Genomic DNA, 23,208 nt, shown 5'->3' with positions numbered 1-23,208 from the left:
GGCACTTCAGGAGTGTTCTTTGGTCAGCCAGGATGCGCAGGAGAGAGTGAGAAGCTATTACTCATTCTTTAAGTAGTAGTTCATGAGTCTTGCCAGAGGGTCACCTGAAAAATTCACATCTTAGACATAGCTGCTCTGTGGCTGTAATCTGTGTTTTTTACAGTGTTTTACATATTGAAATTATAAAGACGTTGCTAAAGGAAGCCAGACATGGCTTCAGTCTCCACTGCAGGAATATTTCCTTTAAAAAAAACAAAATCAAAAAGCACTGTTTTGTGAACGTTTAGGACTAGCAGATCTGTGTCAACCCTTCGCTTTTTCTTGCTTTCTTTTCTTTACGGTCTATGTGTTTGAAACAGTATAGAACTGCCACTGGAAGCCGTCTCCTGGAGCATGGGAACCACCGGCTGAGTGATAAATTGGTTTTGCATAATTTAGTTGTGAATTGCAGTAGCTAGAAGAAAGACGGTTTTGGAGAGCGGTAAGGCAGAGGTCAAGCAGTTAGCAGGGCTGTTTTCTGCTTCTAGTTATTGGATCTCTTCAGGTGACCTCCAGCCAAATAGTTCCAGGTTAAGGAGTTAATTCGCTTGGGTTTGATGTTCCAGGAACGTGCGAGTTGAATGCATGACCTCTCACCCCACAGCCACTGTGGTACGAGACAGTTCACCCAGAGTTACTGCTCTATTAATGGTCTTTGGGGCACGTTTGGGAGTCTGGGACATTTCTGCTCATTCTTCTGTGGGCAGAAGGTTCTGCTTTCACTGAGCTTCACTGAGCCTTAAGGAGTCAAAGATCCAGAGTGAGGATCAGCCCAGATCCTCCTCTGGGACACCAAGTGCTCTGTTCGAATTCCAGGATTAGCCCAGCACTGAAGACCATGTCCCAGCTTGTGCTGTGAGCAGTGCCAGGAGCATCACGTACTCTACCAGTTGCTGCTGAGTTCGAACCCCAGAGCTGGTAAACCAGGACGAAGGGAGCTTGGGCCATGCCTAACGTGTTTCTGTTCTCATTGCAGGGAGATGATGGGCCAGATGTTCGTGGTGGATCCGGAGACATTTTGCTGGTGCATGCAACAGAGACCGACAGGAAAGGTACAGTGGATGCACCAAAACAGGGCTGAGAAGCGTGGCCTGGTGTGGCCTTTTGCTGCTTGTCTTGGGCCAGGGTGGAAAAGACTGTGTTTGTGATCCTCTGCGTTGCTGGGGGGATTGTGCTTATCTTTGTTGAAACAGAGGTAAGCTGGATAAGCGCCTGTTGGTTCCATTTAGCAGCAGGGATGGCATTAACTCCTCACAGCCCTTGGCCAGATCTGGAAGGCACCAGTGGAGTTGGTCACAAGAGCTTTGTTGGTGTCTGCCTGCCAACGTGGACCACTGCAAATAAATGTAGGTGTGACTGTCCTTTTTCCAGAGGTGCTCCTTGTCCTCTGAACTTCAGGGCAGTGGTTGTGTGGGCATTGCTGGAGGGACTTGTGTCAGAGTAAGAGGGCAGGGATGCTGGCTAGGGGCTAATGCAGTACACGTGGGCATCAGGAAAGCTGTCCAGGTCCTGGTCCACTGACATCCATTATTTTCAACTTACCACATCACTTCTTTCTCTCACTCTGTACCACATGCATACTGGTAGCCACCCAGACCAGTTCAGAGAGGGGATCCACAGCACAAGAAAGGAGATGTGGGGGAGCAAAAGGTGGGGGTGGCAATCCTTAGCTATAGACTTGTTAAAACCTTGCTTTATCACTCCAAACCCACTCACCACCCACGGGAAGCAGCTCCTTTCCAGGACCTGTGGCAAAAAAAAAAAAGCCTCTGCTATATTTCCGGAGAGTGATTTAAACCTGCCAAACACATTTGTGCTGATGGCCTAAACCAGAGTTGATCTTATCTCCTGGGATGCAAGTCAAAATGCGCTAATGCTGAACCACTCAGCACTCGTATTTTAGAGGTTTGTTAGTCAAAGGGAAATATCTTTCATGTGTATTTTTAAATGGCAGGGATTTTACTGTAGCATAAGATATTCACAATTACTTACCAGCACCATTCAGCTAACAAGAAAATCCATCCCAACAGCCGTGTTTCCCTGTTTACATCGGGCATCAAATCCAAGCATAAAGGAACAAATTTAGGAACACACTAGACAGGACGAGGCAATTGATTGCACCAAAGCTAAATATGTATAATTTAAAAAAATAGTCTGAATGAGGTGGTGGAAATACCACTGCTGAAACCAAGATAGAGTAGCTCTGATTTATTCCTGCCAATCTCCAGAACAAGCATCACATTGTGATAAATTCCCCACTGTTCTGTTTAAAGACAGCTATTTGGTAAAGGGATGAGTGCTAGACATCCCACCAGTTCGTGAATGGGGAGCTCTGAGAGTGCTGCAAGCAGTGAAGTGAAAACTACGGAGAACCTCCTCGGACTAGGAAAAACTAGAGCAGGGTTTTAAATGGAGAGGGAGAGCAGCTGGGTGGAGGGAGCTCTGTGCAGTCGTTTCTCGTTTCTCGGAATAGTCCCAGAGCTCAGCCTTGCAGGCACTGCCAAGCCACTGAGCTGAATGGAGCACGGAGGAATTTGTGCTATGCTAACCCAGTGTTTGAGTGACTGAGAGGGTTAATGAATTAAGCTTACAATGAGAAGAATTCAGGGCTTGTAAATCAATCGGCCAAACAGCACGGAGGGGCATAGTTAAGAGGCTTTCCTTTAAAGATGAATTTCTTGGCAGCTTCGAGTGCCAGAGCAGACCAGCTGTATTACCTCACGTTGCCTTTTGGGCAGATGGGAACCCAGAATAAACGTAACTCCACGCCCTGCTGCATGATGCTTCTTGTCCATTTGAGTTTTCGAAAAGAGCTAAATGGAAAAAGGGATAAAGGCAGACTTGTGGTCTTTAGGAATAAAATCCATGGTCAGTTAAGTGCTCACAGCCGCACGCGCTTGCTGTGAGTGCAGGATTACAGCTGGAGGAGGCCTACGACTCACCCCTGACTTGACCACCCAGCCTCTGGCTTTAGAGCTTATGTCTGATTGTCTTTAACCGAAAGGCAGCAGCACGCTCTGATTTAAGCGGCGTCTCTGTCGGGCCAAGAGGAACACCACAGGTAGCGAGGCACAGCTAGCACGCTGTGCCCTGCTCTTTCCCATCCTGCTCTTTCCCATCCTGCTCTTTCCCATCCTGCTCTTTCCCATCTTGCTCTTTCCCATCCTGCTCTTTCCGTGCACAATAGGTGGATGTTACAGCTCAGGGGTGCAGGGTGATCCCCGTCCTGGCAGAAACAAGCTTTACAAGTACAGCCTAGTCCGGGCAGGCATGGCACAATTTTTTTTATCCCCATTTGCACTAGGAAGGCTCTGCCAGCAGTTACAGTGCACTAGGCAGGGCCCTGTGCCATCCTGCTGCTGACCAAGCCTCGCCTGGGACTACGAGGATGCTGCAGTCTTGACCTGAAATTGTCTTTCCCATTCATGGTTCCTGCTTTTTTGAATTCCCTCCGTTGTGCCTACAGCAACAACCAAAGCCTTTGTGATTCTGGGGCCTGTAGCACCCACTGCTGCCCATTAATGAACAAAAGCTGCCTGAACAGTCTGTGTTGTGGCAGGGTCACGGTCACAGTAGTGTCAGTTTTTGCAGTACAGTTTGCTTTGCTTTTGGCTGAAAATAATCTTATATTTACACGGTCCTGGGGCAGATTTCCTGGAATGCAGCAAGAGCTGCAGCATCACGTTGGAACACACATGTTCCTGATCAAGAGGAAAGAGTGGCCCTGGCTTTCTGCACAACTCTGTGCTGTCTGTGCAGTATGGACAGAGAACAGACACCCACCTCTCGTTATCAGATCTTCCTTTTAAAGTATCCCTAAGCTCTAAACTATGTTTTTTGCTTGACCCATTATTGAAAATTCCTGTCCCACAAACAGGTGGCTTTCACTGACCCCTTTGGTGGTTACAGAGCCTGAGTGCCACAAATGGGAGCCAGGCCAGTGAGCTGAGAGCCGTTTCACTGCTGCTCTTGAGCCTTAGGGTCCATCTGCTGGAAAGAAACAACAGCACAGCATTTCTGTGAAGTTCATTTGTGTCAAAACGTGTCTGCCTCCTCTTCCTCTAGGCCTTACAAGAACCTTCCTTCTTCGGAAAGCAGTATTGACTGAGTCTTTCTTGTCTTTCTCTGTAGATCTGGTGCTGTACTGTGAAGCCTTTCTGACTACCTACAGGACGTTTATTACCCCCGAAGAGCTCATCAAGAAGCTGCAGTACAGATATCCTTTGCGTAAGAGGCAGTTTGACCACACCAGGAATCCGAGCCAAGCAGGCATCGTGGAGGGAGGTGGTGGCAAGTTGTTTGATCAAAAACCTGCTGACAGTGTGGTCAGTGATGTGCTTGCCCTGGAGGCTTCCCAAGCAGGACTTCCTTCACCTCTGCACCCTGGGAAATGCTGCTGGGCTGGTCCAGGCAGGGTGGAGCACTGAATCTGAGAGTAGTGCCCCCCAAGGGCCCTGGCAGGGGGGAAGATTCACTTTAGATTTTCTGTAGATCACTGGAGAATTGGTTCATTTGTTTGGGATATCTCATTGTTTGTAGAACGCCTCATAGCGCCTTCTGGAGAGGCTGTGGAGATTATCTGCTTGGGAAGGTGTAGTTTAACATTCGAAATGACTGAACCATCAAGACCTATTGTCTGTTTCTGTAACAAAAAATGCACCGCAGAAGATAATGTTCTCTTAGCCTCCCAGTTCTGAACCGAGCTTGTAACAGCTAATGAGGCGAGGGCCTTAGGTGGCAGGGTGAGCATTAGCATTTCTGGCTGAGTATGGAGAAGGCAGTTCCTTCCCCTTGGCTCTGTTCCCGTGGCTCCCTTCCCTGTCAGCTGAGAGGGTCAGTGTCTCAGTTCAGGCAGTGCAAAGGCCTCGTGGGCTTTGGTCCTCTACGAGCACGTCAAAGGGAGCCTGACGTCACCCTGTCCTGTGTCACAGCTCATCACTGCCATCTGCAGCAGAGCCACTGCTCCCCTTGCTGGGATCCATGAGGACAAGGACGCAACAAATCTCACTGCAGAGCAGCAGTCAGTGAAAACACTGGCTGGGTTATTCCCGCAGGCCCTTGTCAATACTTGACTTACTGATAACCTTTACCTCTTTCCCTCTGTCCACCTGGCAGAAGCTTTTTCAGCCCATGCTGTCTCCCCTGCCACCATTCTCCTTGCAGCAAATTGGGCAGTGAGGAAGGTAGAGGTGACATCTGAGATCTGTTATGAGACCAGATGTCACAAACCAGTGGGGAGATCACAGCAGAGAAGTGCTGCTCATTAAATTCCACCTTAGAGAGAACTGTTTCAAGATACACCTGCTCTTCTAGCATCAGTTCTGTGAGGTGTAAGTACCTTCTTACACCCCTGCTACCTGCAGCTGGTGGCAGCTTAATACTGCGTTAATTAGAGCCATATCAGTGTCCCTTATCTCCTGGAAATTAAACACTGGGTGCAGTCGAGACAGAACAATACGCTCTTCTGATGTTTCTCAGGGTGGCTGCTAGTTGTTCTAATGCTTGTCTGACCATACTATGTTGATTCTTTAATTTGCATCCAACATATGAGAAGTTTTGCCACTTCCCAGACACATTTAAGAAGCGAGTCAGTAAGAACACCTTCTTCGTGCTGGTGAGAGTGGTGGATGAGCTCTGGTGAGTTGCTGCCTTCATTTCGGGACGGGTAATGCGGGTTGGTAATGATACAGAAATCTAACAGTTATAAAGATGTGGTGGTCAAACCCCATTCACCGTGACAGCTGAAATCCCCTACCCTGACCTAGAGTGCTGGACCCTCTTGTTGGAGGAGCAAGTTCTCAGTTGTGTCTTAGTGGTTTAGTTGTTTTCATATAACCAGCAAAAGGGGAATCTATAAGAAAGGAAGAGCTGGGGATAGGAGGAATTTCAGTCATTCTATTCTGCTTGTAGGAAAGAGTGACAAGACTCACCACAGATACAAACTGTAGCTCAGTCAGAGTCAAAGTTCTGATACCTTCCCTTGGTTTTCCATCCTTCTCTCAGCTTAGTTGAGTTGACGGAGGAAATTCTGAAGCTGCTCATGGACCTGGTCTTCAGGCTGGTCTGCAATGGGGAGCTGAGCCTCGCCAGAGTGTTACGCAAGAATATCCTTGACAAAGTGGATCAGAAGAAGATGCTGAGCTATGCCAATTCCATCAAGCCTCTTGCAGCCCGTGGGGTGGCAGCCAGGTGAGGAAAACTACGTGTAACTGTACCTTGGTTCTTTGAGAGACAGGGCTTCCCTTTCTTGTGGACACAACAGTTTTCTACGTCCAAAAATATAAGAAAGGGAAGAAAACAGATCACGCTTTCTTAGCCGTTATACTTCATCCTTGTTTCTTACAGGCCAGGGACTCTGCATGATTTCCATAGCCATGAAATAGCTGAGCAGCTGACCCTCCTAGATGCTGAACTCTTCTACAAAATCGAGGTACAGAGATGAGGATGGGGTAAGGGCAGTGGGAGGGATTCAAACATGTACCCTTTGCAATCTCTGGTATTCCCTGCCAGCTCCTCGAGCGCCTGTTGCATTCTAGGAGACAGCTGAACCCGCGTCAGCAGTCAGCTGTGAACACAGACTGCGACTGAGAATCTTGGAGCAAAAATCCCATTCTAAATGTGTGGTATTTTCCTACCTCTCTCCTTTTCTTCCTCTGCAGATACCAGAAGTTTTGCTTTGGGCAAAGGAGCAAAACGAAGAGAAGAGCCCCAACCTGACACAGTTCACAGAGCACTTTAATAACATGTCCTACTGGTAAGGAGCTCAGAGCTACCGTGGCACTGAACTGTGCTTAACCTCCAGTGCCCTACAAATACTGAAAATATTCCTTGTAGGGTTGTGTTCCCTTGCTACAAGTGGGAGAATGTGTATATTTTTGTCTGGGAAGTAGATGCAGGGGACTCATCAAAGATGCCAGAGCACAAGAGAAAGAAAATCAGGAGGATGCTGTAACCTGGAGGAATTATTGTCAGTACTGTTGAGCCCTTTCCATCGCAAATAAATGCACTCTCTGAGGGGTTATTGTGGTCATGCTTTATTCTTTGTTGTGAATTAGAGTGTTCTGTTTAAGTTGGAAGCATCATAAAGTTTTCAGTATTGTAGATAGAGCCTTATTAGTTAGTAGTTCTGTAAATGAAACAACAAGAAATCTGACTTCTACTTAAGTGGCTTTATCTTTCCACTTTTTTTTCTGTCTGTTCTTCCAGGGTCCGTTCAATAATTATGCTACAAGAGAAAGCCCAAGACCGAGAGAGGCTGCTCCTTAAATTTATAAAGATTATGAAGGTATTAGCTTGATTCTTGCTGTGAATCACACACGCTTTTCCTTAAAGGAGCAGGGGAAGGGGACCTCCTGGTTGGTAGAGCTGTTTGATGCTAGAAGGCTTTTCAGATCTCTAGAGTAACTGGCATATTCTCCCTCTTCACAGCACTTACGAAAGCTGAATAATTTTAATTCCTATCTGGCCATTCTTTCTGCACTGGATTCTGCACCCATCCGAAGGCTGGAGTGGCAGAAACAAACCTCAGAGGTGAGGAGCAGCGTTAGCTGTCATCTTCAGCGGAAAGATGTGCTTAGAGTATGAAACAGCTGAGGGCTTTTAACAGCTCAGCGACATGGCAGGGTGGAGGGATGGCAGATAACTCTTCTCCAGTGGGTGCAACGCCACAGCGCTGGAAGCCTGCAGAGTAGCTGGGCATTCTGACAGCTGCAGGAGTGCCAGCGCAGTCACGGGTGAGAACAGCCTCCTCCTGCCAGCAGATGGAAGGCTCGCTGAGGCTCTGTGTGTACATACTCAGGGTCAGAGTGAGTAAATCAGCTGGAGGTGTTTACAGGATGGCATTAACTCCCCGGCCTACATGGCTCTCTGAGGAGAGGTTACAAAGAAAACGGGTTTACAGCAGTGGTGTCACCAGGGGCTTTTTGTTCTGCCAGGGCCTGGCTGAGTACTGCACGCTGATCGACAGCTCCTCGTCCTTCCGCGCTTACCGAGCAGCTCTGGCTGATGTGGAGCCTCCCTGCATACCGTACCTGTGAGTTGGTGGTTTCTTTCTCCTGCCATTACTTCTGCACATTAAAATGATTCCTTCAAGGATTTCTGAGAAGCTTCTGCTCAACTCCGCGCTCACCTTTTGCCCTACATCTAGAATAAGACAGCAACGTGCCACATCAACCCACGTGCCCTCTCTGGAGCAACTTGTTCCATAGCATAGAAGGCAGGATGGCACTGTCCTTTTGTGAAGGCTTTTGTGAGTTGACTATGGCAAGGGAAAGATCAAGTGCTTGAATCTCTAGTTGATGGGGTTGTTTAGCCTGGAGAAGAGGAGGCTGAGGGGAGACCTCATTGCTCTCTACAACTGCCTAAAAGGAGGTTGTGGAGAGGAGGGAGCTGGGCTCTTCTCCCAAGTGACAGGGGACAGGACGAGAGGGAATGGCCTCAAGCTCCGCCAGGGGAGGTTCCGGCTGGACATCAGGAAAAAAATTTTCATGGAAAGGGTCATTGGTCCCTGGCAGAGGCTGCCCAGGGAGGTGGTTGAATCACCTTCCCTGGAGGGGCTTAAGGGACAGGTGGACGAGGTGCTGAGGGGCATGGTTTAGTGATTGATGGGAATGGTTGGACTCGATGATCCGGTGGGTCTTTTCCAACCTGGTGATTCTGTGATTCTGTGCTTTTTAACTATATTTTTTGGGGGTCTGTGCACAGAAAGACGAATTTTCCCATGAGGAACAAGGGATCCCACAGCTCTGCAACAGCTCTGGTTCTGCTGATTACAAGAGCTGGTAAATGCGGAGTCTGCTTTGTCAAACATGCTGCTTCATCCCAATTCTAGGTGAAAGGTTGAAACCATTGCCCTTCTCCATAAGGGCCTTCTGGTCTAGATACCAGATTTGGTCTAGGTTTATGCCAGTAAAACTTCTCCTGATCTTGCTTTCTTCCATGGCAAGTTCTGTAGAAAGAGGTTTATAGGTACATGGCATCTCATCTGGCAGGAGACCAGAGCAGGGCCATGCAGAGACATGCAGAGCGGGGCAGGCAGGGGGAGGATGGGAACACAGACCCTTCTGCGAGCAAAATCTTAATGTGAGGGAAACCCTTTTGAGTAAAACTGGAAGGAGGATTTAACCCCTGGCAGGCATTTCCCATTGCCATCTTCTTCCAGCTTGGTTCTCCTTTCCATGGAGGGCAAAGAGAAACCTCAGTGCCCTTAGCGTGACCGCGAGTGCCTCAGGTCCCTCAGCTGTGGATGACGGGCACCTTGCACCTGGACACCTCGGATCTGCTGCCGGAGGGACATTTCCCTCTAGTTTAAAGGTGCAGAGCTGGTGGTGGCAGCAGCGGGAGGCCGTTAGCCTGCCTTTTGGCTGCACGTCCTGCCCCTGTGCGATTAACCTCTGTACTTGTTTGCCTACTCCCTGGCCCTTTCTCTCTTCCAGAGGCCTGATTCTGCAGGACCTGACCTTTGTTCATCTGGGAAACCCTGATTACATTGACAGCAAAGTGAACTTTTCCAAGCGCTGGCAGCAGTTTAACATTCTGGACAGCATGAGGTGCTTCCAACAAGTGTAAGTGAAGCAGCAGGGGGAGAGAGATGGCTTCGAGGCACCACGCTGGGGATTGGGGTGGGAGGTACACAAGGGGAAGGGAGCCTAAAGTCAAAGCATTGTGATGGAGATGTAAGAAGGCTTAGGAAGGACTGAGCTCTGGTCACTGGCTCCTTCCCTCTCCAGGTTAGCTATGACTAAAAGTTGTGGAGACATTTTTCCTTTATTAGTGCTGAGATCCAATGCAGTAAAGCTTCCCACTACTCTCTGTCATGCAACAGTTTTTATTCCATGTTTTGCTGTTGCTGGTTCCTCTGTCCTCTAGGTCATGGCAGGTTTTCTTCAGTGCTGTTCTGCAGCAGAGGCAGCAGATCTAACCGTGTGATAACCACAGTGGGATAGGGTGGGTTTTTTCCCCAGTTCAGTGATGGACATGATGATTTTTCCCCTTTCTGGCGTCCTGAGTGCTGGGCATAGACCACAGTGCTGGGTGTTTTTTAAGAGCACGGGAGTGGCTCCTAGTTAGTAGAGGTCCCCAGGTAGCCCCTTGTTTAACGGCAGCCTCTGTGGTTTTCCAGACATTACGACATCAAAAGAAACGATGAAATAGTGTCATTCTTCAACGACTTCAGCGACCACCTGGCTGAGGAGGCCTTGTGGGAACTGTCCCTCAAAATCAAACCTCGGAACATAACAAGGCGGAAAACAGACCGAGAAGAGAAAACCTAGGAGGAGGGGTGGTGTGAGCGAGGAGAATTGCTCCGCAGACACACCGAGGGCAGCTATGAGACTGGAGTTCAATGTTTGTACCTGTTACTGGATGACACACCCTCCTCCCCAGCTGGCAGCGATCTCTGGGTGTGGGAATGTTGGGCTCTCGCAGCAGGCAAGAAGTGACCGAAGGGCAGAGATCAGCCAGTGTCCGCTGCACTCGCCCTCCTTCTCCTCCCGTCCCTCTGTGCCATGAATCAGCTTTAAACCCGGGGAGAGAGCTTTGTGGAAGGAGGGTCCCATGCAAGCGCGTTACTGTTTGCCTGGCTGATTGCATCCAGGAATACCCAGGCTTTTGTTTTCATCCACAAAGGAGGGTCAGCAAGGGCTCAGCACCCACAAACTTGTCTCCGGACTGGCGTTCAGCAGGCAGCAGCTGTGGAAGCCAAGGGTTTGAGTCTCCCCTGCGATGCCACCTCAAAACGTGTTCATCCCTAGGAGGTGAGGACAGAAGAGTCTCCGGCTGCCTGCCAGAGGAGCTCTGCTTTCAGAGAGCTGCTTGTGTTTACAGGGGTCTTTGCTTTACCCCAGATGGCTCACACCTTCCTCGTGGGAGGAAGGCGACGGTTGTAGATACGGAAGAGGCACTGAAAATGTGGGCAGGGACCCGCCATCTCCAGCCATCGTATCCCCCTCCTTCTCTCAGATCTCATTATTTAAGCAATGGTTATCCTTCTGAACCCTGGAATCATTGACTACCCAAGCTACTGCGGTTCACATGGCCCGTGAACCCGTATCTTTTAGTGATGGTACTAGCTTTTGCACAGTAAATGCTGTAGTATACGAGACTGTAAATATTAGTATTTAGAATCCATTGGGGTTTTTTTTTTTGATGCATGTCTGAATACCAATGGGTTTATAGGAAAAAAAAGAGAAGTGCAAAACAGTATGTATAAAATTCACAACCAGTGACAATGTTGTTCCAAGTGCTGGAAGAAAGGAGGCTCGGGGTGGCCGCGGAGGCGCTGGCTGCGGAGCAGGTACAGGAGCTGAGCAAAGGAGCCAGCGGGTCTATTGCTGGAGCTGGAAATGGGAACCAGGAAGGAGTTCTGCGCCCGGCCGAGCTGCCCCATCCCCTGCACCCTGCTCCTCTCTCCTCTCACTGTTGCCAAATGGTTTTTTTCAGGGGGTCCCGGTCTGGCTGACCCTTGGTGCTGTGCTTTGTGATCCGTGCTTCAGCAGGAGCCCCAGCAGGTCCCCGTCCCTAGTCCCGCTGGGCCAGAGGCAGCCGGGCGTGGAAGAGCGAGGAAGGGTCTCATTTCCCACACACGCAGCGTTAATCCCAATCTGTTCGGTGTGCCTTATTCAGCCCCTCTGTCCCCTCTCCGTGTCCTCCCCAGTGCAGCCCCAGCCGGGCCCTTTCTCATCCCTTCTCTCTGTCCTCATCCAGCGGTTTACGGTGTGGAACGAGGGGCTGAGCGTACGCTGTAAGTTGTAGCAGCCTTGCAAGGCCTTTCTCGGCACCATGTCGCGTGGTCACAGGTTTTACAGAGTTCTGTCTGACAAAATCCTGCAGTTTTATGGCAGCAGCTCACAAGGAATGCAGACAGGGTTTCACAAAGCATCCTTAACTTATTTCTCCGTAGCGGCTCCGTGTTTGCTAAAGCCTCTCTGTTTATTCTGGGTGAATCAGAGTTGTGAGCACTTCCTTCTACAAACAAATTGCAAAGCCTGAGCCGGCTCCCTGCGGGCGGCAGGAGGGAGCGATAGCGGCATCGCCGCGTTCGCAGAGTTGTACACGGCTCAATTATTAGCCTGAAGTATCAGGCACGGGACTCGCGCAGCAGCCACATGCTGAAGGGCAAGAAAACCCCTCTGGCCATGAGAGCTCCTTGTGGGGGAGCAGAGCGTGGGGTCCAGCACCGGCTCGTGCTGTGCAGACCCAGAGCAGGGATCTCCCTGCGCTGAAATGTGGCATCTGACCCAGAACACTTCAAAAGCGGTTTGTTTTTATGGCACTAAGGGCATCGGAGGATTGTGTCGTGTCCAGCCAAGGCTTTGCAATCTCCAGAGGCTTCCCAGCCTTCCACGCAGGAAGTAGTGCTTGTGTTTTCCTTTGTAAATAAGATTTTAAAGAAACCTCGACATTGTAAGACTGTGAAAAGGCAAACGCGGCCCGTGTCTGGTGCAGGCATCCCCTGGCCGGCTCCGAGCGCATCCCTGGGCTGGCGTGCAGTGGCACAGGCTGTTCCTGGCAGTGCCGTGCGTGGTGGTAGCACTGAAACCACAGCTCATCGCTCTGCTTTTCCAGTGCCATGTTGTGGCTGGGGCTCAACACCACAGGGAACAGGAGGGTGTAGGGTGCACTTTGTCTTCAGCCCTGCTGGGATACTCACTTCTTTTGCTCACGAGCGGGAGCTGTTCCCATGTTTTTCCCTGCACCAAAAGTTGTTCTCGCTCCCCACCTTTCACCAACCCTCCCAAAAGCCAGAGGCTCTGCCCAGAGCGTAGGGATGGGAGATCTTTCCTCCCCTGCTTCTCCCCTTTGCTCTGTGGCCACCTTGAGCTGAGCAGGGTGTCCTGACTACCAGCCTGGAGGGTCCCTGCAGAAGGATCTCCTTGCCCAGAAGCAGCTTCAGGTTTGCTGACTGGAGACCTCCCCTCCAGGAGCAGCATCCCGGGGAGCAGAAGCCCAGCCCAGCAGCCCTTCGCAAGACTGGGCAGCATCCTCAAGGCCATCACATCTCAATTTTGGGGGGCAGGGAGGGGTCTCACTCCTCTCTCCACGCAGGCCAGGGAGCAGGGAGAGGCGATGCCCCCGTCACCAGCCCCTTGTCCCCTGCCCAAGCTTCCCCCCAAGCTGTTTGGTTGTATTATAGATCTACCACTAACCCTGTCCTGATGGTGGCATCTTCCCGCAAACATTTCAGACCTGTAACTTTTATATTAAAGACAAATAAACACCAATAACAAACCCGCCTGATGATCCTGTTTACAGTGCATGCAGCAGTCTGTGGATTAAAGTGACAATCGAATCCACTTCTGGTGCTGGTGTGGCCTCGTGTTTTCTCACGTGCCTCTCGGGGTTCTCAGCCCTTTTCCCTTTTATTTCTCCCCTCACTTCCCAGTGCAATGATCTTCCCCCAGAACAAGCCCTGCACTTGGAAGGGGGAATATCTACTCCCATCACCTTCCTTCCTGGGGGGTTCCAATTCCTCAAAGAGCAGACGTGCATCCAGCCCAACAGCTTCGTGCCAGGCGGCCGAGGGCTATAAATAACCCCTGCAGCGATGTGGGCAGCCGAGCACACTCCTACGTTATTTCAGTCCTGGCCAGGGTTCAAAATTCCACTGGAAATACTTGGTGTGAGCCAGCTCGGGAGGAGGATGCTCAGACACTGACCGAGCACACACACCGCCCGGTGCCGCATCCCCGCGGCCCAACAAAGCGCGAGGCGAGGCTGCGGGCAGAGCTAGCCCCTGGCATGAGCCACAGACACATCCCTGCTCGGTTCCTGCTGGAGCTCAGCTCTTTGGAGCAGCCTTTGGATAGACCCACCAGCTCGTCCTCCCCTTCCCAGCGGCCGCAGCAGCTCTGCAAGTGGCACCTCCGGACCCGGGGCTGCTGCACCCCCAGCACGGACCCCTGCAGGCTCCCCTTCCCCAGGCTCTCCCTGGGATCCCACTGGGGCTGGAGCTCCAGCACCCACCTGCTTTCGGAGGAAGCCCCGATTTGACCGATTACAGAACTTCCCCAGAATTTTGTAGCAGATAAAAGCTGCGAGGCGGGTGGAAGATCCTCAGTGTGCACATAAAACAGGAGCTTCGGCTACACCTGTATTTTGTTTCCATGTGGAAGCAGCAAGAGGGTGGTGATACGGCATTTGTGTGTGTGGAATTACTGTAGAAACTCGATTCATGGTTTTATTTCCTCTCATGTTATTAATCAGGCCTTAATACAGGCCTTATGAGGAGCGGCTGAGAGAGCTGGGGGTGTTTAGCCTGGAGAAGAGGAGGCTGAGGGGAGACCTCATTGCTCTCTCCAACTCCCTGAGAGGAGGTTGTGGAGAGGAGGGAGCTGGGCTCTTCTCCCAAGGGACAGGGGACAGGACGAGAGGGAATGGCCTCAAGCTCCACCAGGGGAGGTTCAGGCTGAACATCAGGAAAAAATTCTTCACGGAAAGGGTCATTGGGCACTGGCAGAGGCTGCCCAGGGAGGGGGTTGAGTCACCTTCCCTGGAGGTGCTTAAAGGATGGGTGGACGAGGTGCTGAGGGACATGGTTTAGTGATTGATGGGAATGGTTGGTCTCAATGATCCAGTAGGTCTTTTCCAACCTGGTGATTCTATGATTCTAATCACCGTTGAGGGCTGCACATCCCGGGCTCTCTGTTGAGCTTTGGGCATTTGCTCCACCTCCAGCCCCGACTCTGCAAGATGCTCCCCCTGTGACAGGCTCCTGTTTGGCATCTCCAAGTGACAGTCAGTGTTGATGGGATTGAGCATCCTGCAGCAAAGCCGGATCTGATGCCCCAAGCAGTTCCTTTCCCAGAGCTGGCTCTGGTGGGGCACAGTGCCAGCATCGCTTTGGTTTGGGTTTCTCCTGCCTGCGCCGCGTTTCATGAGGCCGAGCGTGGGCAGGCGAAGGATGGATGCTGCCTCTCGGCCTTTGGGTACCACTTTGCAGTCTTTCATTTCCCTCAGCAGCGCCAGGGGCTGCGGCTGCTCCACCTGCCTCTCCCCCCGAGCCACGATGAGCTGCAAGGAGCCCCCGGCAAGCACCGTGTCCCTGCGGCTCGGGGCTTCGTCACAGGTACAGGACCACCAGGACGTAGACCACCCAGGTGATGGAGGCGAACAACCCGAAGAGGAGGCTGAAGAGAACCAGCGACTGGGTTTTTTTGGAGGCCACATTCGCCTGGGCCATGTCCCCACGGCCGAGCGCAGCCCGGGTCTGGCAGAGCGGGGAGAAGGGGGGAGGTTAGAAAAGACCTACAGCACCAGGCGAGGGATTTGAGGCACCACAAGCGTTCGGTTACATCAGGGCTGCCCCATCCGTGGAGGTGTTCGAGGCCAGGCTGGGTGGGCCTGGGGCAGCCTGATGTAGTGGGACGTTCATTTCCCATGGAAGGGGGTTGAATTAGATGATCTTTAAGGTCCCTTCCAACCCAAACTATTCTACGATTAACTGGGGGTGTTTAGCTTGGAGAAGAGGAGGCTGAGGGGAGACCTCATTGCTCTCTCCAACTCCTTGAAAGGAGGTTGTGGAGAGGAGGGAGCTGGGCTCTTCTCCCAAGTGACAGGGGACAGGACGAGAGGGAATGGCCTCAAGCTCCACCAGGGGAGGTTCAGGCTGGATATTAGAAAAATTTTTTCACAGAAAGGGTCATTGGGCACTGGCAGAGGCTGCCCAGGGAGGGGGTTGAGTCCCTGGAGGTGTTTAAAAGATGGACAGACGAGGTGTTCAAGGACACAGTTTAGGGGCAGATCGGACTGGTTGGACGATCCAGTGGGTCTTTTCCAACCTGGTGATTCTATGATTCGATGATCCTTACCTCGTGGGAGTAGACAAGGGCAATGACCCCCGTCAGCAGGCAGCAGAAGATGGTCACCAGCACCGACTCCACCATGTAGTCCTTGGGCCGGCGCTGCCCGTGCCCGGCGGCCGACGTCCCCGCGCTCGGCTCTCCATCGTTCTGCGGCACGAAGCATCCCCTTAGAGCCTTGTCACCCCACCACGCTCCCCCGCCCCGAGGAAAACAGGGAGAAACAGGCCACCGCGTCGGAGTTGGGATACGTACGTAGGGCAGGGGTGCAGGGGGGATGCCCTGGGGTGGGAAGGCTCCGTGTCCTGGCCCCGGCTGGTAGGTGACGGGCACCTGCGGAAGGGAGAAGCCAGCATGGAACGGCGGGTAGAGGAGGTGAACGCTCTTGGGGTCCGGGGGCGAGTAGGGCGGCGGGTCCTCCTCGAAGGCTGCGTTGGCCACCGCTGACACCACCATGGGGGCTTCCCCATGGGCAATGGGGGGGTCCCGCTGGGGACCTTCCATCCCGCGGTGACCGTCCCCGTCCCTGTCCACGCCCGGCCGGGCGGAGTGGGTTAATCATTGACCGCCTGTTTGCCCGGGCACCGGGCAAACAGGCCGTCAATGATTAACCCGCTCCGCCCAGCCGGGAAGACGGGGTTGACCCAGGAGGGTCACTGGGAAGACGGGGTTGACCCACGAGGGTCAACCCAAGAGGGTCCCCGAGCATGGGGACCAGTGGAAGGGACCTCAAAGCCCATCCAGTGCCACCCCTGCCATGGGCAGGGACACCGCCCGCTGCACCAGGTTGCTCCGAGCCCCATCCAACCTGGCCTTGGACCCCTCCAGGGATGGGGCAGCCACAGCTTCCCCGGACAACCTGTTCCAGCTCCTCCACACCCTCGCAGCAAAATATTTCACCTTGGGATCTCACTTAAATTCCCGCTCTTTGCGTTTAAAACTTTTATCCCTTGTCCTGTTGCTACAGGGTGTGATGAAAAGCCCCCTCCCCGTCTTTCTCATCGCCCTCTGGGAGCTGCCGTGAGGTGCCCTGGAGCCTTCCCTTCTCCACCTGGTGTCTGTGTGTCTGTCTGTGTGTCTGTGTGCCCCTCCATGTCCCTGGTCACACCCCCTGCCCTTGGCCACGCCCCCTCCATACACTTAGATTGCCTTTGGCCACGCCCCCGACCATTGGCCACGCCCCCTGCCAATAGCCACGCCCCCTTCGTGTAGCCACGCCCCTTTTGCATCGCCCTCAATGCACATAGGCTAGCCCTTGACCACGCCCCCTTCCCTTTTTGGCCACGCCCCCTCCATGAAACTAACCGACCTCTTAGCCACGCCCCTTCCGTTTGGCCACGCCCCTTCATGTATCTAGATTGTCCTTAGGCCACGCCCCCTCCATTTGGCCACGCCCCCCCCCAGCCACGCCCACACAGCGAGAAGCGCGGTCCGTAACCACGCCCGTCTCACGTGACTCAGTCATGCGGTCACGCCCCCTGTGACCACGCCCCTCGCGCTCGCGCCCATATCACGTGACACCGCCCCTCAGCCCCGCCCCCCGCCATGGCCTCCGCCGGCGCCGCCGAGCCTGAGCGGCCGCTCCCGCACCCCAAGCCCTTCCTCATCGGCGTCAGCGGCGGCACCGCCAGCGGCAAGGTGAGAGCCCGGCTCGGGACGGAGCCGCGGGGCGGGAAGGGACGGTGCTGGTGCTGCGGGGGCCGGTGCTTCCCCCCAATCCCCGCCTGAGCCCCCCCTCCTTCCCCGCCTCAGTCCCTCCTTCCCCGCCTCAGTCCCCTTGAGTCCCCACCTTGGAGCCCCCCCCCTTCATCCCTTGGAGCCCCCCTCCCTTCATCCCTTGGAGCCCCCCCCCCTTCATCCCTTGGAGCCCCCCCCCTTCATCCCTTGGAGCCCCCCCCCCTTCATCCCTTGGAGCCCCCCCCCCCTTCCTCCCTTGGAGCCCCCCCCCCCTTTCCCTTCGAGCCCCCCCCCCCTTTCCCTTCGAGCCCCCCCCCTTTCCCTTCGAGCCCCCCCCCCTTTCCCTTCGAGCCCCCCCTCCCTTTCCCTTCGAGCCCCCCCTTTTCCCTTCAAGCCTCCCCTTTTCTCTTCGAGCCCCCTCCTCTCTTTGTGACCTCCCCTTCCCTTCAAAACCCCCTTGCTTCGAGCCACCCCTCCCTTCTCCCTTTGAGCCCCCACTACTCCCTTTGACCCCTCATTTTAAGCCCCCTCTCTCGAGCTCCTTCTCTCCTCTTGAAGACCTGTTCTGCGCTTGAGCCCCCCATCTCGTCTGACACCCTTCCCCTTCTCCTTTGAGCCCTCCCCCTCTGCCTGAGCCCCCCTCTCCCCACCAGAGCTCCCCCTGACCCCTCTTCCTCAGTCCACAGTCTGCGAGAAGATCGTGGAGCTGCTGGGGCAGAACACGGTGGAGCGGCGACAGCGGAAGGTGCAGATCCTGAGCCAGGACAGCTTCTACAAGGTGCTGACGGCCGACCAGCAGGCCAAGGCGCTGAGGGGCCAGTACAACTTTGACCACCCAGGTGAGGCCACGCTCTTGCGCCTCGTCCCGCCGCTTCCCCATCTCCAGCGTGGTTGAGGGGCAGCTGGGGTTTGCTGCAAGGTGTGACAGAAAAGCTCGTTTCCCTCCCAAACTGTCTGTCTGTCTGTCAGCGCAGCTTGCGTGTGTGAGCGTCTGTGCCTCAGCAGAGCAGCGCTGGAGGGCACCTCAGCTCGCCCCGTGCTCTGTTCTCCTCGCTCTCTGTGGTTGGGAGGCTCTGTAATAAAACCACATCAATCCCCAAACCCTTTCCTAGTATTTCTTGTTCACATAAGAGCTCTCCTCGCTCCAGGGAATGCTATAGAGTGTAAATGGGACAATGCTCTGCCCCTGGCTAAAGCCTGGAGCCCGCTGTGGGCTCACCAGGGCAGATAACGCTCTTGAGAAGCAGTAAAGATGTCTGAGGTTTGCTAAATAAACAGATGGAGAGTTGCACAATATTATACAATTACAAAGTGGTTTGGTAAATTTATGTAATTACCAGCTTCACGTTCAGGTTCTTGATTTTGCTATATTGTAGTTAGTTATAAACAGCAAATTCCCCCTTCCTTATCTCTGTAACCGTGTAGGCAGTTAGAGCTTGGGCAGGGAGCGTTGAATTGCTGCTGGTAGGAAAGAGTAAAGCCCCAGTTCCTTTTTTCCAGGTGTGATATGAGGCAGAGAGCTTTTCCATCAGGTCTAGAAAGTCTGAGTAGAACACTTTATACAGCAGTGCCTGAACAGCTTCTTCTTTAAACCTTCCTCCTGCAGACGCTTTTGATAACGATTTGATGCGTACAACCCTGAAAAATATTGTCGAGGGCAAAACGGTTGAGGTACCAACGTACGACTTTGTGACACATTCTAGGTAAGTTTCGCTGGGTGGGAAGCCCTTAGCGTGGGGCTGTGGATGTCTGTGTCGTGCCTTGGGACGAGCTGCTTGTCTGTGGTGCGAAACCCATTTAACAAGGTGCTCTGGGTGTGTTTTCCTGGCAGGCTGGCAGAGACGACCGTGGTCTATCCCGCTGACGTTGTTCTCTTCGAGGGGATCCTGGTTTTCTACAATCAAGACATTCGGGACATGTTCCATCTCCGGCTCTTTGTGGACACGGATTCCGATGTCCGGCTGTCCCGCAGAGGTAACGCTCCGCTGTCTGGGGCAGCATCAGCCAGCTTGTGTTCCTTATCCATCCTCTGCCACACGGAAAGACTCACGGGTGTTATCTTCCCATCCCAGTTCTGCGAGATATGAAGCGTGGGCGGGACCTTGAGCAGATCCTCACCCAGTACACTACGTTCGTCAAGCCGGCCTTTGAGGAGTTCTGCTTACCGGTACCGAGTGTTTCACTGATTTGATTTGTGGCTTCTGTGGGGCAGAGAAGGAGCAGGGTTGCTGGGGGATTAATGGCTTTGCTGGAGATGTGGCAGTCGTGCCTTTTGATATTTGTATTTCACAAGTCCCACACTCTCCCCTCTGCCTCATCTATTTAACCATTACACACTGCTTGCTGAAGGAACTTAAATGGTTGATCCCTTCTGCTTGTAAATTCCTGGTGGCTGCACACTTTTTGTCTCTGCTCGGTGCTGGAGCTTTTTTAGCCTGAGTCCTTTTGAATGAAACACTCCCACTCTGCATTTATTCTTAAGTCTTGCAGGAAGAAGGAAGGGTTTGGTTTCCAACAGACTCTCTCTCAAGAGGGAACACCTGGGGCAGACCGTTACAGTGTCTGCTTCTGCGCCGTATAACGCAGGAGCAATTTAGGTGCTCATGTAATCAAATTAAATTGTAAGAAAACCCTTTGAGAACAAAATCCTGCACGTGGATTAAATAAGATGGAAAAGGCTGGCTCAGGCACCTCCTGCTGTAAATCAAAGCAATTATGGGATTGCAGGAGTATTCATTAGAAACGCTGAATTTCCTAGGCTTTTAATAAGGAGGGGCTCTGGTGGTAATGATCAATACAATGTCATGAGAGGAGGAAGGAATTTCACAGGCACCTTGGGACCTTGGCTGTCAGCAGAGATTTAGCAATGGCTTGTGAAACGCTGATTAGAACCAGCTCTGAGCAAATGGGCTACTCCTTATTTGACCTCCTGCCTTCTGCCTCACTGCAAAGGAACAGTGAGGACAATCCCTGACCCTAAATCCAGCGCACGTTAGCCAGCATGATTTCTCAGTTCATTTAGGCTTTATAATGACTGAGAGCTTTAACTTGCAGCCCTATAAAGTGCCCCATCTTTGCCCCCAGCTTTCTGGCATTCGGTAGCTTCTTCCTAGAAGCAAACTGTTTTTTCCCATTAACAATCTCCCCCACCGTTGCTGTTTTGCAGACAAAGAAGTACGCGGATGTGATCATACCCCGAGGAGTTGACAACATGGGTAAAAGGCCGTTGGGTTCTCTGCCTGGTTTCTCTGGTGTTTTGCTGGAGGCGAGCGAGCCACTCGGTCTGACCGGGTTGACCAGCTGCTTGGCCTTTGAGGGCTGGAAAAGTGACATGTGGTGGGAGATGCAGAGCAGGACACTGGCGTTAAAGCTGGTGCTGCAATTCCTGGTCTTTGTTGAGGTCTGACCTCACTGCAGAGAGCAGGCATAGTTTCATTTCAGGGCTTGTTGTTCAAGCTTGACTTTAACAGGGCTGGATGCTCTGCATTTTCTAGATAGCTCAGCCAAGAAAGCCTCTGTGTCCTGATTTCCTGTTCTTCTCTGCAGTTGCTATAAACCTCATAGTGCAGCACATTCAAGACATCCTAAACGGAGACATCTGCAAGTGGCAGCGAGGGGCGATGAATGGACACGGTCGGACCTACAAGCGCCCGTTCCCTGAGCAAACGGAGAGCAGCAACGTGCTGGCGGCTGGCAAACGCTCCCACCTGGAGTCCAGCAGCCGCCCGCACTAACCGGCCTGAAGGATTTGCCTCTGGTCCAGACCAACACCGAAGAACAATTTTGGGAAAGGACTTCAACAGAATGGTTGGTGAAGTGCCCTGTAAATCATCCTGGCCGCGGAGGGGATACTGCTGAGAAAGTTCTCGTAGAGGGGAGAGGACAGAGCTGTCCTAGTGCCCCTCTCCCCTCCTAAACCCTTCCCTTTTCTCCCTGCCATGTCTGGAGTTACAGTGTTACTCAAAGAACCAGTTAAAGGCAGTGCTACTCACCTTTTTTTAATATTCAAAATGAGATCGAAGCCTCCCCTGAAATTTAAGCACTACCAGGTGATTAACAAGATACCCCGTGGGGTCCCTGGTAATGATCTTCCTTGGCAGGAAATTATCTGCCTGTTTTTTCCAAAGAAACGCCAGTCTCTTTATCCAAGACTAGGTCGCACCCTGTTAATTTTAACGAGCGAGGCCAGTCCTCATCTTCTCCACCCTGTTGGGCCCTAGAGTGTGGGCACTGCCCTCCTGCTGGCCGGCCCCCTCCTCCTGTAGCAGCGTGCGAGGGCAGGACTGACCAGCGAGGAAAATCCCTTGGGATAGACACGAAACAGAGATTGTCTGGGACAAATGGGAACTTGCAGCCCATCGCGGGGGACAGGCCCGAGAGGTGCTGTGAGTCTGGTGCCTAATTTATTCCTTTCTAAGCTCCTTGCTATGATCAGTTTTTGTACCCGAGTAGTCTCCTTTTTAGCACAATTATTGAATGTGTGAGCTCCAACTGGGTTGAGTTGCTCATGGAAACAGAAAGCTGACCTTGTCAGTATTAGTGTCTTTTTGGGCACTTCTGTACTGCTGGTTGCAGATTCTGCTGGGCGGAATCCGTCCGCGTCCGGAGCCGGGTGGTCAGAGCAGGAAGGGGGCAAACTGCGAATGCAGGACCCGCCTTCCAACGGCACAAACAGCGCTCTGGACAGTTTAAACTCAAGAATGTCTGGTTGTCTCAAAAGAGCAGACAAGAGGCTGGAAGAATAAACAGTGACGTCCCAGCTTCTGTAATTTATCCCAGCTAAGTGATAGAGCAGCATTATCAAACTTCTGGAAAGAGTTCTGGAATGAAGTGCCGGTTGGGCTGTTGAACTGTCCGTGGGGTATCCTTGAGTCTGGACTTACAGTGTAATTTTAAGAAGGGGGGGTGGAGGGAAATATTATTAAGAGGAACTTTTTCATATTTGCTAGTTTTCTAAAACCAGGGTCTGGCTGTGTTGGTGTGGGGGTGTTACTTTGTCCAATAAATGAATGAATGAACAAACAGTGACCAGAAATGACCATTTTATATAAAGGTATTAGTGCTGTTGCATTCTGCCAGCACAAAGGTACAGAAGGGAGCACCTCTGGAGGTGCTGATACCCAACAGTTTTCTCTCTCCCCTCAACTCAGCCTCGTTAGCTTTAGTTGTGTAATGGCTGAAGCGTTAAGAGTGAAAAAAAACAAACCAAGACCCTTTAAAAATGCAGTCTGCACTTTCATCGCTGTAGTCTCTTTAACACTGGAAATTGGTTAAGTTTGTTATTTGTTAGTGCTCTCCACAGCCCAGCAACACCTTGATAAAGCTGAGGAGAAAGCGGGTCTTTTTGGAACTGCTGCTGGGTGCTGTTCAGCTCAGGGTGACAGACTTGGAGTACGAGTTACTGCACTTAATGCATCATGAGCTGTCAGGGCTGATATAAGTAGGGACAAGACAGTCACCAAAACCGAGTGACCGTGGTGTCCGATCACATGGTTCTTTGGAAGAGGGGAGCCCCAAGCAACCTCGAATGGCATTTGTCAGAGCAGTGAGGAACTGCAGTAAGAAGCACCCTCCTCTGTCTTACGCTGCTGCTCCTGGCCAGCCTCGTGCTGTATCAGGATCCTGCTGCTGAAGCCACATGGGGGAAAACATCAGATGTGGCATAAACACTTGTACAAACTGCTGCTCGGTGATC

General features: G+C 52.3%; 3 protein-coding genes across 9 annotated transcripts in view; 2 read left to right on the top strand and 1 right to left on the bottom strand.

The window, feature by feature from the left end:
- Positions 1-13,331, top strand: part of RAPGEF1 (Rap guanine nucleotide exchange factor 1) — an 89,198-nt gene extending 75,867 nt beyond the window's left edge. For all 7 annotated transcript variants that reach the window (XM_069873367.1, XM_069873366.1, XM_069873365.1 and 4 more), the window contains 11 exons: positions 1,016-1,091; positions 4,171-4,259; positions 5,588-5,676; positions 6,043-6,228; positions 6,385-6,469; positions 6,699-6,793; positions 7,246-7,324; positions 7,468-7,569; positions 7,974-8,071; positions 9,474-9,602; positions 10,160-13,331. In XM_069873367.1, coding sequence (XP_069729468.1) covers positions 1,016-1,091; positions 4,171-4,259; positions 5,588-5,676; positions 6,043-6,228; positions 6,385-6,469; positions 6,699-6,793; positions 7,246-7,324; positions 7,468-7,569; positions 7,974-8,071; positions 9,474-9,602; positions 10,160-10,310 — 1,179 coding nt within the window. In that variant the 3' untranslated portion in view covers positions 10,311-13,331. The remainder of the gene's footprint in view (positions 1-1,015; positions 1,092-4,170; positions 4,260-5,587; positions 5,677-6,042; positions 6,229-6,384; positions 6,470-6,698; positions 6,794-7,245; positions 7,325-7,467; positions 7,570-7,973; positions 8,072-9,473; positions 9,603-10,159) is intronic.
- Positions 13,332-15,060: 1,729 nt separating this feature from the next.
- Positions 15,061-16,340, bottom strand: PRRT1B (proline rich transmembrane protein 1B). Its single transcript, XM_069873627.1, has 3 exons — positions 16,092-16,340; positions 15,846-16,013; positions 15,061-15,244 (listed from the first exon to the last, which is right to left on the bottom strand). The coding sequence occupies exons 1-3, from the start codon at positions 16,338-16,340 to the stop codon at positions 15,098-15,100; spliced, it is 564 nt and encodes a 187-aa protein (XP_069729728.1). The 3' UTR covers positions 15,061-15,097.
- A 1,021-nt stretch (positions 16,341-17,361) lies between these two features.
- UCK1 (uridine-cytidine kinase 1) lies at positions 17,362-22,535 on the top strand. The gene is made up of 7 exons (XM_069873596.1): positions 17,362-17,474; positions 18,193-18,352; positions 19,120-19,216; positions 19,345-19,487; positions 19,586-19,680; positions 20,680-20,728; positions 21,060-22,535. Exons 1-7 carry the CDS (start codon positions 17,382-17,384, stop codon positions 21,245-21,247), a joined length of 825 nt encoding a protein of 274 aa, XP_069729697.1. The 5' UTR covers positions 17,362-17,381; the 3' UTR covers positions 21,248-22,535.
- Positions 22,536-23,208: the final 673 nt, after the last annotated feature.

This window comes from Phaenicophaeus curvirostris, chromosome 20 (assembly GCF_032191515.1).
Source record: "Phaenicophaeus curvirostris isolate KB17595 chromosome 20, BPBGC_Pcur_1.0, whole genome shotgun sequence".
Taxonomy (NCBI): Eukaryota; Metazoa; Chordata; class Aves; order Cuculiformes; family Cuculidae; genus Phaenicophaeus; species Phaenicophaeus curvirostris.
This window is presented reverse-complemented; position numbering and strand designations above follow the sequence as displayed.